The sequence below is a fragment of the Pipistrellus hanaki genome (genome assembly GCF_964339955.1).
Source record: "Pipistrellus hanaki genome assembly, chromosome: 17".
NCBI lineage: Eukaryota > Metazoa > Chordata > Mammalia > Chiroptera > Vespertilionidae > Pipistrellus > Pipistrellus hanaki.
Window position 1 is genome coordinate 37,500,442 of NC_140519.1, and position 16,753 is coordinate 37,517,194.

Consider the following 16,753-nt stretch of genomic DNA (forward strand, 5'->3'; position numbering starts at 1 on the left):
GGTGGGATGTGCCATGGAGTTATCTTTCTACAAAAATACCCAGATTGGAATCTGAGCAATAGGCCTATTTTTCTACAAGTAATATGACTAAGTATAAATGTGTATATAAAAGAACATTTTTATCATAGGGGTTCCAAAGTATTGGATCTTTTTCAACATAAAACTTGAATTTTTAGAGATTTTAATTTTTTAACCTAAAAATCCCGTCCCAAAATGAGTTTGCAGCCTCCCAGATCAGTTAGGTAAAATTTGGAACTTCTTGCCAGCACAGAAGCTGCTGCATGGAATACTGCCATCTAGTTGTGATCATGTGTTGGATCCTTGAGATTTCACAAGTAAGCTACCCTGAAAACAAGCGTAATACTGAAATGCAGAATAAAATTAGAGGTGAACTCCACATCTAAAGGAAGGAGTTACTGAATGGATTTACATAGCCTAATGAATCAGACAGTGATTTTCGTCCTAGTTCTTACTAAAATTATTATGGTAATACCAAACTTCCCATGCACATATATATAATCAAGCGTCACTTGTGAGTAGTGAAGTAAAATCTTAAATTGTTCAAAAGATTAGAATTTGAAACCTGCTGAGTTCAAGGGGCTTGGTAAATACTTTATAAATAAAGAAAGTGTCCTAAAACTAAGACTTCAACTAAGACTTCACCTGAGACAGTGGTCAGCAAACTCATTAGTCAACAGAGCCAAATATCAACAGTATGATTGAAATTTCTTTTGAGAGCCAAATTTTTTAAACTTAAACTATATAGGTGGGTACATTATTATTAACTTAATTAGGGTAATCCTAAGCTGGCCTTTGCTAAAAACTCAAGGGGCTAAATAGCCACAGTTTGCTGACTATTGACAAAGTTGAATAAAGTAAGGACAAAGTTGAATAAACTCAGTTAACAAATATAAAACCAAACCTCCACAAGCTCAGGGTGATCAGACAGTGATTTAATTGCGTGATAGAACAAAAATAGTATAAGAATCTCAGCCTATCCCTGAGAACACACAAGCATTAATTTAAGGTCAGTCCTAAGTATGAATATGAAAGCTAAAACTCTAAAATGTTACAAGAGGACATTGTTGAATATCTTTGGGCCCTTGGGGTAAGCAAAGGTATCTTAGAGGGGACAGTAAAAGCACTAAACATAAAGGAAAAAAATAATAAATTGGCTTGATCAAAACTGAAATTAAAAACTTGATACCAAGCCGAAACCGGTTTGGCTCAGTGGATAGAGATCTGTCTGCGGACTAAAAGGTCCCAGGTTTGATACCTTGATTGCGGGCATATCCCCAGTAGGGGGTGTGCAGGAGGCAGCTGGTCGATGTTTCTCTCACATCGACTTTTCTAGCTCTGTCCCACTCCCTTCCTCTCTGTAAAAAATCAATAAAATATATTTTAAAAACAAGACAAAACTTGATACCATTAAGAAAATGGAAAGGCAATCCATACAGGCTAGAAGAAAATATTAGCGATGCACACATCTATCAAAGAACTTTTTTATAAAAAGCAATTTTTATAATTGAAGAAGAAAACCCAGTTTTTTTAAATGGGCAAAGTCTTGAACACTTTGCAGAGGAATGAGAATGGCCACTAAACAGATGAAAAGATGTTCAAAGTCATTTAGTCTTCAGGGACGTGTCTATAAAACTACAGTGAGAGACGCCACTTTCTGCCCCACTGATGACAGAAATAAGACTGACAATACCAGCTGTTAAGAGAGAACGTGTGTGGATGTACATATATCTTCCATTACAGGCATACCCTAAGTAGGACATGTATAAAGAGCTCTTTAAAAAAAAAATAAGCAAAATTTAATGTCTATAAAAAGGCAAATCACGGGAAAATAAATAGCTGGTGAACATAAGGAAAAAAGTTTCAATCTCAGTAAATAAGGAGATGCAAAATAGAGCAGTGATAAACTTTTCTCCTCCTAATTGGCAGCACGTTTAAAAAAAAAAAAAAAAACAGAACATCTCCTTTTGCCAGAGTTAAGGAGTCTAAGGTACTTTCCTACACACTCCATGGAATTGTGAGTTGGGATAAAGATTTCTCTCACTGTCTATACGTCATTGAAAGTGGAATTGAAGCTTTTCACCTAGTAGTTCTATTTCCAGAAAAATACATCCTAGAGAAATACTTGTTCATGTGTATAGAGAGAGGTGCATATATAAGGATTCTTTAAAATATTGTTCATAATAGTGAAAAGTGGAAATAATCAAATTGCCTGCCAGCCTTCCTTATAGTTATTCAGAATATGTAGAGAGAAAATATCCTGGTATAATAATCTTGGATAATTAACTTTCTTATAACTTAGTTGAAGGCAGAGGCAAGGAGATAAAGTCAGATCTTCACTTTTTGGCGAGGTATGTTGTTAGAAAATGATATTTTGGGGGTTTTTTTCATAGCAGTGGCTAATTATGTTCGTGCTTTTATTTACTTGACTTTTTGCTCTTTACTCATGCCCACATTTTGTGAACTACAGGATAATATTTAACTATATAGTAACTTACGTTAAAAAGGGGGTATTTTCAAACTCTGGGACTTTTCATTGAAACTTTTCTTCATTTTTAATTCTTTATGCTTTGCTAAGATTTGTGCTATTTGCTCTTCTGAATAGTAAACTATAAACTTTTCACTAAGCAAAACAGATGAAGCAATCTAAGGGACAGCTGGCTTTCTCTGTGTGTGTTAGATTACAGGGAGGTGTTTTGGGTTCAAACACAGAATAATTTAGGATACTCTGGATTAGCAGTAGTCTTTCCTAATCACATACATACAGAGAGAAGAGGATGGAAAACGTACCAGCTGTACTTGTTTTTGGAATCTGACATTACTTAGAAAGAAGCCTTACTCTGGAATCTGAGAGAGAGATGAATATAGGAACAGTGGGCAGCATTATTATTTGCTGATATGGTTGTATGTCTGGAAAACCAAGGAGATTACACATTGTATTCTAATTACTCTATCGAATAGCCTTTCCTGACACTTGTGTGTGTTTTGTAGTTTCCAGGATTTTGACATCCAGGGGTCCAGACGATGCAGTTTGGACTGGCTGACAATAGAAACATACAAGAATATGGAGAGCTACCGAGCCTGCGGCTCCACAATCCCACCTCCCTACATCTCTTCCCAAGACCACGTCTGGATCCGCTTCCACTCCGACAACAGTGTCTCTCGGAAGGGTTTCAGGCTGGCGTACTTTTCAGGTGCATTTTTAATCCGGAGAAAGGTGCCGAACGGAATCCGACAGCAGTCACTTGGGAGCCAGTCTTCCGGCAGGGTTCATGTCCTAAGACCGTGCCTCAGGCGGCTGTGAGGGAGCAGTTAGCAGCTAACGGTCCAGGGTCCTTAGAACTAGGTCTTTGAGAGGTGTTTTGTATCATCCTAATAAAACGGTTAATTTTATAAACAAAGGCCAAATTTCTTTTAAATATTTTAGATACATGTAGTTTAAAAGAACTTTTTTCTTCTTCCGGAACTTCCGAATATATTTTTGTTTGTGAATTACCATTGTCTTTACAAATAAAGACACACTCAGGTTCACCTTCATGGTTTCTAGTGTATTGGCTATTTTAAAACTGTATCCAAAAAGAGTGACCAGATCATACAAATGTGAACAACTCAGCACTGGAGCAATGTATATGTTTTGCTGAAAATAATATTACATCTTCTGAAAGCACCTGGTCTTTTTTAGCAAGCATATGCTCATTTTTACTTATTGTTTTTCTTAAAAACATTATCTTTGTACTATTTAGGTTCTGAAGCACATTCTCTGTCACCTATTCACCAATACACAAGTTGTTAGTGAAGAGGGTAGCACTGGCCCAGTATTGTCAGTTTTGGGACTATAGGGATCTAATGTTCACTTGTGTTATATACAGGACGGTACACTAAGGTAGAATTATATGAGCAATTCCCATTTTTTTTCTGTCTCCTTCCCCCTATTATGATGATTAAATTTATACCTTTAGCTCAGATTCATGCAATATTTTGCAGTTAGATTAAAACAATAGAAATTATTTAATGCAAGTGCTATATTATAATTACATGAAATGCTATAAACATTATAAAGCTGATCATATAATCTTAGCAAAAATTTAAGTTAATGGGCCTACAAAATATACTATAATACAGATAGTAAAATATTGTGTTATCTATATAACCAACTAAAAAAGAATATGAGAAAATTGATTTGAAAAGGTGAATCCTGTGAATGAGTTTCTCTTTATTTCAAAATGTCTACCATCATTTTGATGTTTGTGCGATAGGTTATTTAAAATTTAAAGGCAATATATCCTCTTGGTTTATGTGTCTTACATTATTTTACCAGATGTTCTGCAGTAAAATAGCTTTCTATAAAAACAGAATTGGTTTCTTCTCTTTAAGGTCAAACTGCAAAGATCTTTATGGAACAAATCCCAAGTTTTTAATAAATTGTTGAGTAACTAGTGAGCTAATATTAATTTGCCATTAGAGCTTAACCTACTTTTTAAAACAAGATTTATGAAACCCTGTCACTTGGGCTTAATCAACATTTATTATAAATATATCACTCGCTGTTAGGTATTTTTTATTTTAAAGATTATGTTCTTTTCTCCTTACCTCTCGGCCCCCTCCGTCCCTCCCCACGTTCTCCCAGGGAAATCTGAGGAGCCAAACTGTGCTTGTGACCAGTTCCGCTGCGGAAATGGAAAGTGCATTCCAGAAGCCTGGAAGTGCAACAGCATGGACGAATGTGGAGACGGCTCCGACGAGGAGGTCTGTGCTCAGGAAGCTAGTGCTCCCACACCCGCTGCTTTCCAGCCCTGTGCTTACAACCAGTTCCAGTGTCTGTCCCGCTTCACCAAAGTTTACACCTGCCTCCCTGAGTCTTTGAAGTGCGATGGCAACATTGACTGCCTGGACCTCGGAGATGAAATAGACTGTGATGTGCCCACTTGTGGGCAGTGGCTGAAATATTTTTACGGTACTTTCAGTTCTCCCAATTACCCAGACTTTTACCCTCCCGGCAGCAACTGCACCTGGCTCATAGATACGGGTGACCATCGCAAAGTCATCTTACGCTTCACGGACTTCAAACTGGACGGTACCGGCTACGGTGACTACGTCAAAATATACGACGGACTGGAGGAGAACCCGCACAGGCTTCTGCGTGTGCTGACCGCCTTCGATTCGCACGCGCCCCTGACAGTGGTCTCTTCCTCCGGGCAGATCCGGGTGCATTTCTGCGCGGATAAAGTGAACGCCGCCAGGGGATTCAACGCCACTTACCAAGTGGACGGCTTCTGTTTGCCCTGGGAGATCCCCTGCGGGGGCAACTGGGGGTGCTACACCGAGCAGCAGCGCTGCGACGGGTACTGGCATTGCCCCAACGGGAGGGACGAAGTCAACTGCACCGTGTGCCAGAAGGAGGAGTTCCCGTGCTCCCGAAACGGCGTCTGCTACCCGCGCTCCGACCGCTGCAACTACCAGAACCACTGCCCCAATGGCTCGGACGAGAAGAACTGCTTTTTCTGCCAGCCCGGGAACTTCCACTGCAAGAACAACCGCTGCGTGTTCGAAAGCTGGGTGTGCGACTCCCAGGACGACTGCGGGGACGGCAGCGACGAGGAGGACTGCCCGGTGATCGTGCCCACCCGGGTCATCACCGCGGCCGTCATCGGCAGCCTCATCTGCGGCCTGCTGCTCGTCATCGCCTTGGGCTGCACCTGTAAGCTCTATTCTCTGAGGATGTTTGAGCGGAGGTCAGTATCAAGACAAAGCCGCAGTTGGGAACGCCCTCTACCATAAAACTATGGCCCAGATACTTGACAACAAGTAACCTTCCCGTGGTTAGCAAAATGTCTTTGCTTCATCTTATTTTAGATAAAATAAATACATCTTGTTAAGGTTTAAGAAATTAGTGTGAAAAGCTGAAGACTCGAAAGGCTAACCATTTAAAAAAAAAAAAAAAAAAAGTGAATCAGCACTTAGAATTATGATGTGAAAATAGTAGATCTGTATTTACCGGTTCCCGTTTGCAGGTTAGTCTGTTTTGTAGGAATTTTAGAAGCTGCAGTACCGAGTTGTGTTTTATAACCTGTATTTTTGTCAATAGTAATTCGGTAATTTCAGATATTTGAGAACCTACTCTGTTCAAGGCGCTATACAGAAGAATAGAGAAATGAATAAGACAGTCTCACAGGTAGTTTACAATTAGGAGGAAGGAATAAGTGGATAGAATAAGATGGCAAAAATGTTAAGTGTTGTAAGAGCTATACAACAAACTGGTACAAAAGTGCAGAGATGCCCGGTCTGATAAGAAGGATGGGGGAGGTTTTCATTGAACAAGTGCCATTTGAAATCTGTGAGTAGAATGTAGATGGGGAAAAGGGATAGTAAGAAATCAGCCTGGGAAAACACATAGGAATGCCCGCAGTGCTCAGAGAGCCGCATAGTTCTGTTTGTCCGCAGCTAAGCTACACGTAAAGAGCTAATAGGAGCCGGCCGGCGTGGCTCAGTGGCTGAGCATTGCAGCAGGCATCTAGTACCTTTTCCTTTCACAGGGATTTTTAATGTATGAAAACTCAATGGCCTAGCCTGTTTGGCTCAGTGAATAGAGAGCATCGGCCTGTAGACTGAAGGGTACCAGGTTCCATTCCGGTCAAGGGCACATACCTCAATCGCAGGCTCCTCCCCAGCCCAGGCCCTGGTCAGGCTTGTGTAGGAGGCAACCAATGGATGTGTTTCTCTCACATCGGTATTTCTCTGTCTTTCCCTCTCTCTTCTACTCTCTCTCTCTGGAAATCAATGGAAAAATATCCTTGGGTGAGGATTAAAAATAAAAATAAAAAATCAATGATCCAGGCTGCCAGCGTAAAGCCCCTGAGGACACTGCTTGATCTCTGTTCTCAGCGTAGGGGTAGCATAGGTATCAGTAAGTGTTGGTTGACTAAGCTTTTAAGATTATCAAATATATTAAAATTCATAGTTTAATTACTAGTGACAAAAAAAAATTGACTTGCCTTTTTCTCTAATCCTTGTAAATCTCTTGTTTCTTCTCAAAGATCATTTGAAACACAGCTGTCTAGAGTGGAAGCAGAATTGCTCAGAAGAGAAGCTCCTCCCTCATATGGACAGTTGATTGCTCAGGGCTTAATCCCGCCGGTCGAGGATTTTCCTGTGTGTTCACCCAACCAGGTATATTGCAACTCATGATTTCTGTCTCAGTGCCTCTTAAAATGAAACCTGTACTTGTATGTATGATGACGGACCCATGACTCTCAACATTTTTGCAGAGAAGTCAAGGATTGTATATGGAGAATTTGAAAGCATAATCGTTTCATTGTATCTTAACAAATAACCACAGCATACAAAAGTATACTTTGCATTCTTCTGACTTGGTTCCATGGGTCTTAAGCATGATACTCTTTTGGTTAATTTTATACATTAAAACCCAAAGTAAAATTTCTCAAATAGTTTTCAACTTCAACTTAAGAATGAATATGAAAATTAACATGCTAGTAATATATTAGCAACATGCTGGAATACTAAATATATTAAGCTATTCCAGCATGTTGCTAATATATTACTAGCATGTTAATCCATCACAAAGGGTGACAGAGTACGTGTGCTGTCACCTCTTCCTGGTCTCACCTGCAAAGAAGTGTGGAAGGAGTGTGCCAGTTCACTGTTGTTTCCTGGAAATGCCTAAATTCCAGTACTAAATGCCAGATTGATAAAGCCATGTTTGTCCCACATTGGAATATTCCTTTTTAATAACCACTAGATGGAGCTTAAAGACTGTGCGGTAGGCTTGTTTTTTGTTTTGTTTTTTGTTTTTCATAATCTGTAAACTCTTCATCTAGAAAAAAAGTAGAGTTTCCTTTTCAGTTGGACCATAGGTACTAATTAAAAATCACCAATTGCAAAGAATAAGGGCATAACTTAATACTAAACTGGAAATTAAAGCTTCATCTTTAAAGATAACGGAGGAATTCAAATGTCTCAGATACCTTTGTGTAAGTGCTATCAACAAATTAATTTCTTTAGCTTTTTGTTTCCTGTGCCACATTACAAATGTATGTAATATGTAAAATACAAGTAATAGAATTTCCTGCCACAGCACACTCTTATTAGAAGGGTGTTTTCAATCTTTGTACTTCCGTGTTCGCTCTCTTAAAGATCTCCCCTTTTTGTAGGCTTCCGTTCTGGAAAACCTGAGGCTCGCCGTGCGATCCCAGCTGGGCTTTACTTCCATCAGGCTCCCCATGGCGGGCAGATCCAGCAACATCTGGAACCGCATCTTCAGCTTTGCAAGATCGCGCCATTCCGGGTCGTTGGCCTTGGTCTCGGCCGACGGTGACGAGGTTGTCCCCGGCCAGGGCGCCAGCAGAGAACCTGAGCGGAATCATACTCACAGAGGTTTGTTTTCCGTGGAGTCGGACGACACCGACACGGAAAGTGAGAGGAGAGAGACAGCCGGCGCGTCTGGGGGGGTCGCCGCTCCTTTGCCCCAGAAGGTCCCTCCCAGCACCGCCGTGGAAGCCCCCGTGGGAGCAGGTGGGAGTTCCTCCGCTCCGAGCGCCCGGGGAGGCCACGCGGATAGCGGGAGGGACGCGGCCGCCGGCGGGGAGCCCCCAGGTGTGAGCCCGGCCCGGCAGCAGCTCAGCAGCGCGCTCAGCCGCATGACCCAGGGGCTGCGGTGGGTGCGGTTCACGTTAGGCCGCTCAAGCCCCGCCAGCCAGAACCAGAGCCCCTTGAGACAGCTGGACAACGGGGTCGGTGGGAGAGAGGAAGATGACGATGTGGAAATGCTCATCCCGGTTTCGGACGGAGCTTCAGACCTGGATGTGAACGACTGCTCTAGACCTCTTCTGGATCTCGCCTCGGACCCAGGCCCCGGCGCCAGGCAGCCACGTCCCGCACCGAGCCCCGGCGCCAGGCCAGGCGGCCGAGACGGGCCCTGCGGGCGCTGCGGCATGGTGCACACCGCCCAGGTCCCGGACTCCTGCCTGGAAGCGGCCCTGAAGAGCGAAACGAGCGATGATGAGGCTTTGTTACTGTGTTAGGTACGAATCACATAAAGGAAATGAATGATACGCAAGTTGGAGCAATATCCAGTCCTTGTTTTTGTAACTTTGCAATTAAACTAATATTCATTTAAAAAGAAGAAAAAGAAAAAAGATGCAGGGTGATTTCCTATTATTGTACGTTAGCCTGCATGGTTAAATTAAACGATTTGTAACTTTAGCGTTTGCTGTTTTTAGCAGCTACACATGCATTATGTATTCGTATTGTTCACCGATGTTCCTCCATTTGTTTCTCGTTGTGTTTATCCTGGTACTGTAGTTCACGTTAGAAATATGGCTGCTGAACCTCATTTGATGTCAGTTTATCCTATGTTAAAACTATTATTTGTACAAAATACCTTGCTTTAATTGAACCCTTGCTGCTTTTGCCAATACATCTTGCAACTTAATATACTAGAAATCAAGGTTGTTAATGTACTCCCAATGCAGGGTGAGGACTCTTATACTCACGTGTGCTTTTATTTATGTATCATTTGTCTAAATATTATTGGATTTCACCATAATAAGAACTTGTTTAAAGGGAAAAAAAAAAACTTAGTCTAAATTTTTTCTCTCTTATGTTGAACATGCAGTGATGTGAAATTTAGATAGAGTTAGGTAAACTAATGGCAAAAATGAAACTTTTATAGGTTTTCTACTCTTGACTTTAATACTCTGATATGGTATTAAACCAAATGGCAAAATTACACGTCATTTCTTTTTCATCTCTATTTAGGGACAGGATTGAGCGGATGAAGATACTCTTACTATGCAGTAAATCTTGAACTTTATAAAACATGTACAAACATGGTACAAGATAAGTTCCAACTGGTAATGTCTTTCCCTGGTATAGGGTTATGCTTGCATTGGACCCTAGGGATTTGCACTAAAATCATATAAAAATCTCAGATGAGTTTAGTGCATAAGCACTATCACTTTAAATTCTATTATTTGCTACCACAATAACTATATATTTCCATAGCTTTCGGGGTGGGGGGAGGTGAAGGGGGCATTTTTATTACAACTTGAAATTTCTTTGCTGGTTTTATATTTATTTGTTGTATTTAAAGACTGCATTATAAGAAAGTGACTTTTTCACTATATTTTATTCTTGAGGGGGGATCATGCTACATGTTGAAAAGAAACAAATTAAGAAATCATTTAGATCAGCCCCTATTTTAAGTAGAGTGATTTGCAAATCTCACATATTATTTTTATTGTCAGTTCCTGTTTATTTATTCTTTAGTTGTCTGTTTTCGTAGCTTAATGAGTATGAAATATGTATTTGTGTGTGATTATTGCTATTTATTAAGTTTTAAATACTTTGCTGAATGTCGTTTTAAAGCATGTTTGAGGTCTTGTGTATTTGTCGTGTTATGCTGTCAGGAGAAACTGACTGAAATGTTTTAATATGTATCAAAATTAAAATGACTTTTTTTTGTATTGCTTTGGGGTACTTTTTAAATCAAATTTGCTCTTTTTTGTTTCATTTTGGTGCATATACAAACTCAGGCCTTAAAATATGTAATATGTCTATCCAGAAGAAACAACACGGGGGGCTGGGAGTTTTTCCTTGTCTACTTCACAGTGAAGTAGTTGTTTATACCAGCACTGGAGGATAAGACTCTCTACGGACCTGAATGTTCTTTGCCTTTGAAAAACTACCTCTGGTTGATGTATCTTCAAAGTCGCAGTAACCCAATCAGTTCTCTTTTAATATTATGTTTGGATGCATTTCAGACCCCTATAGAATATACTGCCATGCATTGGTTTTTTTCCTAGCACATGCTTTTTTTTGTTTGTTTTGTTTTGTTTTTTAAATATATTTTATTGATTTTTTTTTTTTTTACAGAGAGGAAGAGAGAGGGATAAGGAGTTAGAAACATCGATGAGAGAGAATCATTGATCAGCTGCCTCTTGCACACCCCCCACTGGAGATGCGCCCACAACCAAGGTACATGCCCTTGACCGGAATCAAACCTGGGACCTTTCAGTCTGCAGGCTGACGCCCTATCCACTGAGCAAACTGGTTTCCACCCTACACATATTTTAAGTTTTTTCTTAGTTATTGAATCTGGGTCGAACAGTAAAAAAAGAAGTCTCTCTTCTCCCTGCCATCCATCTTTTAGTTTCCTTTCAGAGAAATAGATACCAATACCAGATTCTTCTATATCCCTCCAAAATACCAGATAGAGGAATATATCCATATATAGGTGATATTTATCATATATCAAATTGTATTTTACTATGCATACTTTTTCTTTAATTTTTTTTCAAAAATAGGTATCTATTGGAGTTGCAGGTTTTGTTTCCTTTTTTAAAATCCTTATCCGATGACATGCTTTTATTGATTGAGGAGGAGAGAAAGAGAAACTTGAGAGTGAAACACAGTGGTTGCCTCCTATATGTGCCCCCACTAGGGATTGTACCTGCAACCCAGGTATGTGCCCTGACCACAATTGAATCCAAGACCTTTCAGTGTATGGGACAACCAACTGAACCACACTGGCCAGGTCATATTAAAATTTTAATATTAAAAGTAAAGTTAGGTATTTCTATTATTGGATTTGTTTTTCATATTAAATCATTGATCAGCCTGAATTTAAGTCACCTCCTCCCCCTCCCCCAAGTTATCCTAGTTATCCGAAAACTGTTTATCAAATAAATTCATTCTTTCTTTACTATTTGAAATGACCTTTTTATCTTACAGTAAATTTCCACATTATTTGACTATGCTTTTAAATTCAAATTCTGTTCCCTTCAGTTGATTTGCCTTTCTATTTTATACCAGTCCTACACTGTTTTAATAATTTTATATGTCTCAAATATTCTTGCTTATTTTTCATCTTAACTAGATAGAATCAACTTGCTGATTTCCACAAAACAAATCCACTGGTACATTTATTTTTTACACAGTTTTTTTTAATATATTAATTTAGTGAAATTTGAGATAACTATGTTAAATCTGTCTAAATGATGGTGCCATATCTTACAAAGGTGCCCATTTCTTTAAGTCTTTTTCTTCTTTACTTCAGATATGTTTTACATTTTACTTTATAGATATCTTGTCCATTTTTTTAGTTTATTCTTAGAATTTAATCATTTTGTTACCATTATTAAGGAAGTTCTTTCTGTTTATATTTTAGTCTGATTTTGATATATATGAAGGCTAACTATGTTAATTTTCTACCCAGCTACTAAACTCCCATTTTCTTGTAATTTATAATAGTATTTCAGTTCATTTTTGTGTGTTTTCCAGTTACATAATCATGTCTTCCAATTTGCAAACCTCTTTGTCTTAATTGCATTGTCTAGTTAGTACATCTAAAATAATGTTGAACATATTGGCTATAATGAATTGGGATGAAATAGATACATTTAGTCATGTTAAGGAACATCCATTAAACTCTTTCTTTTTTTAAAATTTAACCAAGAATGCATGTTAAATTTTTTTTAATATATTTTATTGATTTTTTACAGAGAGGAGGGGAGAGAGAGAGTTAGAAACATCGATGAGAGTCATTGATCAGCTGCCTCTTGCACACCCCCTATTGGGGATATGCCTGCAACCAAGGTACATGCCCTTGACCGGAATCAAACCTGGGACCCTTCAGTCCCCAAGCCGATGCTCTATCCATTGAGCCAAACCGGTTTCGGCTGCATGTTAAATTTTATCACATGCCTTTTCTCCTCGCCATAATTGTCTGCAACCAGGAGGTAGGTCTGAGGGCTAGAGCTAGACGGAGGTCTGGGTGCTTAGGCATGGTGTGGCCACTAGGGGCGCTAGGGGCCCAGGTGTGAGGTTTGGGGCAAGGGCAGGACCTAGGGATGATGAAATGGTGGTCAGGACTAGTCTGGTTATTTAGACTCCAATTAAGGAATAGACACTGGCATCTACTAGGGGTCTCCAGAATGGCCTTCTGGTCCTGGCCATAATGTTCTGTGACCAAGAGGTAGGTCTGGGCCCCCCAGTCGGATGTCTGGGTCCTGGGAGGGCCTTTGGGCCCAGGGAGGGTCGTCTGGGCCCCTGGGGGCAGTCCGGTACCTCACCTGGCCCTCTGGGTTACAGAAATGGTGGTCTTGGTTACAAATTGAGAATTACACCCCTGTTACAAGTCTGGAATCTGTGTTTGCAACCTGTGCCCCATGAAAATCTTCTCGGCCCCGCCATGATAGTCTGGGTCCCAGATGCAGGTGTGAGCCCCAGGTGGAGCTCTGGGTCCTGTGAGGGCAGTTCAGGCCTGGAGGGAAGTCTGAGCCTAAGGGGTGGTCTGGTCCCTCACCTGAGCATCTGGGTTGTGGAATAGTTGTTTGGGTTACACATAGAGATCTCTTCCCCTGATACAACTCTGTGTTCCAGGTTTGTGGCCTGGGCCCCGGATTGGCCAACTGGACCCCGCTATGAAGGTCTGGACCCGGATGTAGCCCCGGGTGCCTAGGCACGGTGTGGTCACTAGAGGGCGTGATGGGCCCAGGTGTGAGGTTTGGGGCAAGGGCAGGACCTCAGATGGATGATGAAATGGTGGTCAGGACTAGCCTGGATATTTAGACTCCAATAAAGGAATAGACTCTGGCTTCTAGTATGGGTTCCCGGAAATGGCCTTCTGGTCCTCGACATAACGGTCTGCGACCAGGAGGTAGGTCTGGGCCCGGGAGGAGGTCTCTGTCCTGGGAGGGCCTTTGGGGCCAGGGAGGGACGTCTGGGCCCGAGGGGGTGACCTGGTCCTCACCTGGACACACCCTTCTAGGCTTGGATAGGTGTGGTTCGCAGTTTCCTTTTAAGAAAAACAGCATCAGCCATTGCTCCTATAAACACCCACGCGGTACAGGTGCATCGTGAGCGCCTGTTGTCAGGTCCTCGTGGAGCTTGATTGGCGGGAGGAGCCCTCGTGTCCACGCTTCTCTCAGCAGAAACAGGAAGTCGGCAGGCGTGTCTGGAGCTCCGTGGAGCGTTGCTGTCTTGCCTGCTGCTGCTCGCCCAGGTGAGTGCCTTCTCCCGGGCGGGCGGGGGGTGAGGTGGGCAGGGGTGGCTGGGCGGCCTCCGTGAGGCCTGCATGGGTGTCCCGTGGCCAGCCCATCGGAGGCCCGCGGAGCCCAGAAGCCGGCCCAGCTCCGGGCTGCCCAGCAGATGGCAGAAGGCGGCAAAGACACGCAACTGTGCTCACTGGGAGCAGCGGTCCCAGCGGTCCCAGCCACGCACCCCCGGTCCCGGTCACCCCGAACACGAAGGCCGCAGGGCGGTCTTCCCTGGCTGCACAGGAGGATCCCTGGTGCCCACGCCTCTCCCAGGCTCGGGCTGGGCCACGCAGCAGTATGAGGAGCTCCAGGCTGTTCTGATGTGAGGCCTGGGCTGGGGATGGCTGCACTTCGGGAAAGCGTGAATGCATAAGGAGGCCAGGGAAACCTTGCCACTCTCGTGCTGTCCGGCCGGCTGTGGTGGCACAGCCAGGTGGGCGCTGCATGAGAGCAGGCGGCAGGGACTGCTGGTCAGAGGTCAGAGCAGGGACTTGCACCTGGGGAGAGGCCTGGCTCAGCTCTGGCAGGACACAACCACTGAGGAGTACAAAGTGAGGCCTGTCTGTGTCCTCCGGGGCGGTGTCCTTCTGGATCAGCTCACCTTGGCTGGTCCCCTGGGCCCTTTCCCAGCCCGGAGCCCAGGTGCCCCCGTCCCTGCCCAGGATGCTGATGGAGTGACTGGTCAGGGCTGTGAGAGCTCCCAGGGGGCTCGCAGCCCGAGGTGAGACCCTCGGCTCCAAGTGTTGAGTGTGAGGTCCGTTGCCATGAGCCAGGACACAGAAACGGATCCGTCATGGGCACCCTGCAGGGCGGGAGCAGATGTAGGCTGCTTGCGTGGGCACGTCGCTGGCCCTGATGGATAGACGGGGTCCTGCTGGTCTGAAAAAAACAGCCACGTTCACGTACTGGCATCTCCCCTCTCCGTCTTGTTAAAAGTTAAAACGCAACCAGGTCCTGTTCTGGGAGAACCTACCTGTGTGCTTTCACTACAGGAAGTGTGTGTGTGTTTTTTAGTTTTTAAAAAATATATTTTGATGTTTTTACAGAGAGGAAGGGAGAGGGATAGAGAGCTAGAAACATCGATTACCCAGCCTCCTGCACACCTCCTTCTGGGGAGGTGCCTGAAACCAGGGTACATGCCCTTGACCTGAATCGAACCTGGGACCTTTCAGTCCGCAGGCTGAGGCTCTATCCACTGAGCCAAACCGGTTAAGGACCTCTTCCATCCCATTGGGACCCTCTCAGCCTCACCCAGTGCTGGGACACGCTGGCCGGCTTTGGTGCCTCCATGGAATGTTCTCGCTCCCCCCGCCCCCCCCCCACTTCCTGCACACCTGTCCCCTCCCACCCCATCCTTCCCAGCTCAGCTTTGTGTTTCTCAGGGAGCCTCCTGCCTACATTCTTGTCCGTCCCCAGGGGCTTACTTCCCGGTGACATCACAGTAGGTCACCGTTCTTTTGTTGTTACTTGTTTACTGTCCGCTCTGTTAGGCTGTGAGCGTCTGAAGGGGAGACGGTGTCTTATGTGGTCACCGTGGTTCCTCAGGGTCTAGCGCAGTGCCTGCCCCGTAACCTGTGTTCGATATATGTTTGCGGGCGCACGAATCGCTTTGGCTGGTGTTTTGTATGAAAAAGGTACAATAGGACTTTAAGCACAGGCAGGTGGTGCAATACATGCATTGGCCACTAGGTGGTGCCAAGATCCCACGAGAAAACAGCCTGCGCTGGGGAAAGATCAGAACCGAAATACAAGTCAGGTGTGTTATGTGGTTGGAATGGGGGGGGGGGGGGGGGTGATTTTACGAGGTTACCGATCCATCACCACCCCCTCTTTGGAGGCAGACCCATCCTACCCAAACCCTCATTTGAAAAGGCTCTGCGATTTTTAAAGAGGGGACTAGAGAAGGAGCAGCTTTTAAAACTCCTATAATGAAGGATTCCCACCCACACTATCCCCAATTCACTGGCCCGCCCATCAGGAGCAGCATGCCTCCAAGGACAGGGAGCTCATCCCCTCGCCCGGGGCTGCCGTCTCTCCCGGGGCACAGCATCCGATGGGCGAACAGGGAGAAGCAGCTCTGAGTCCTAGGAGGCCAGTCATGAGGCCTTTGCTTTGCTCTTCCCCCCGAGAAACAAGCCTCATTTCTTTAGCTTGTCTTCTCTTGTCCGACATCTCCCAGAGGACCTTAAATGCCTTTTCGGACAAGACATCCTTTGTTCTCAGAACAGCCCTGCAGGGCTGCGTGAGCCCGGGTAGGGGCCTCCGGTGTAGGGAGAGCCTGGGATGTGCTGGGAGGCAGTGGGCCCTCTGAGGTCCCCAGCCTCCCGCCCCTCGCTCTGCTGCTCCTGCTTGGGGCCGGGGTGAACGTGGTGTCCCTCAGCAGCAGCCCTGGACGGCCATGTGCGAGTGGTTTGTTTTAGGAAGCGATGATCTAAGCCAGTGGTCGGCAAACTCATCAGTCCACAGAGCCAGATATCAACAGCACAACGATTGACATTTCTTTGGAGAGCCACGTTTTTTAAACTTCTTCTAACGCCACGTCTTCAACATAGACTCTCCCAGGCTGTGGTGTTTTGTGGAAGAGCCACACGCTCAAGGGGCCAAAGAGCCACGTGTGGCTCGAGAGCCGTGGTTTGCCGACCGCTGAGCTGAGGCAATGTGCTGCTGGGCTGCACCTGTTC

General features: G+C 43.9%; 1 protein-coding gene across 2 annotated transcripts in view; it reads left to right on the top strand.

The window, feature by feature from the left end:
* The window catches only part of LRP12 (LDL receptor related protein 12), a 39,568-nt gene extending 30,491 nt beyond the window's left edge, over window positions 1-9,077 (top strand). For both annotated transcript variants that reach the window (XM_084864552.1, XM_084864551.1), the window contains 4 exons: window positions 3,010-3,212; window positions 4,646-5,750; window positions 7,053-7,185; window positions 8,187-9,077. In XM_084864552.1, coding sequence (XP_084720678.1) covers window positions 3,010-3,212; window positions 4,646-5,750; window positions 7,053-7,185; window positions 8,187-9,056 — 2,311 coding nt within the window. In that variant the 3' untranslated portion in view covers window positions 9,057-9,077. The remainder of the gene's footprint in view (window positions 1-3,009; window positions 3,213-4,645; window positions 5,751-7,052; window positions 7,186-8,186) is intronic.
* The last annotated feature ends 7,676 nt before the right edge of the window (window positions 9,078-16,753 follow it).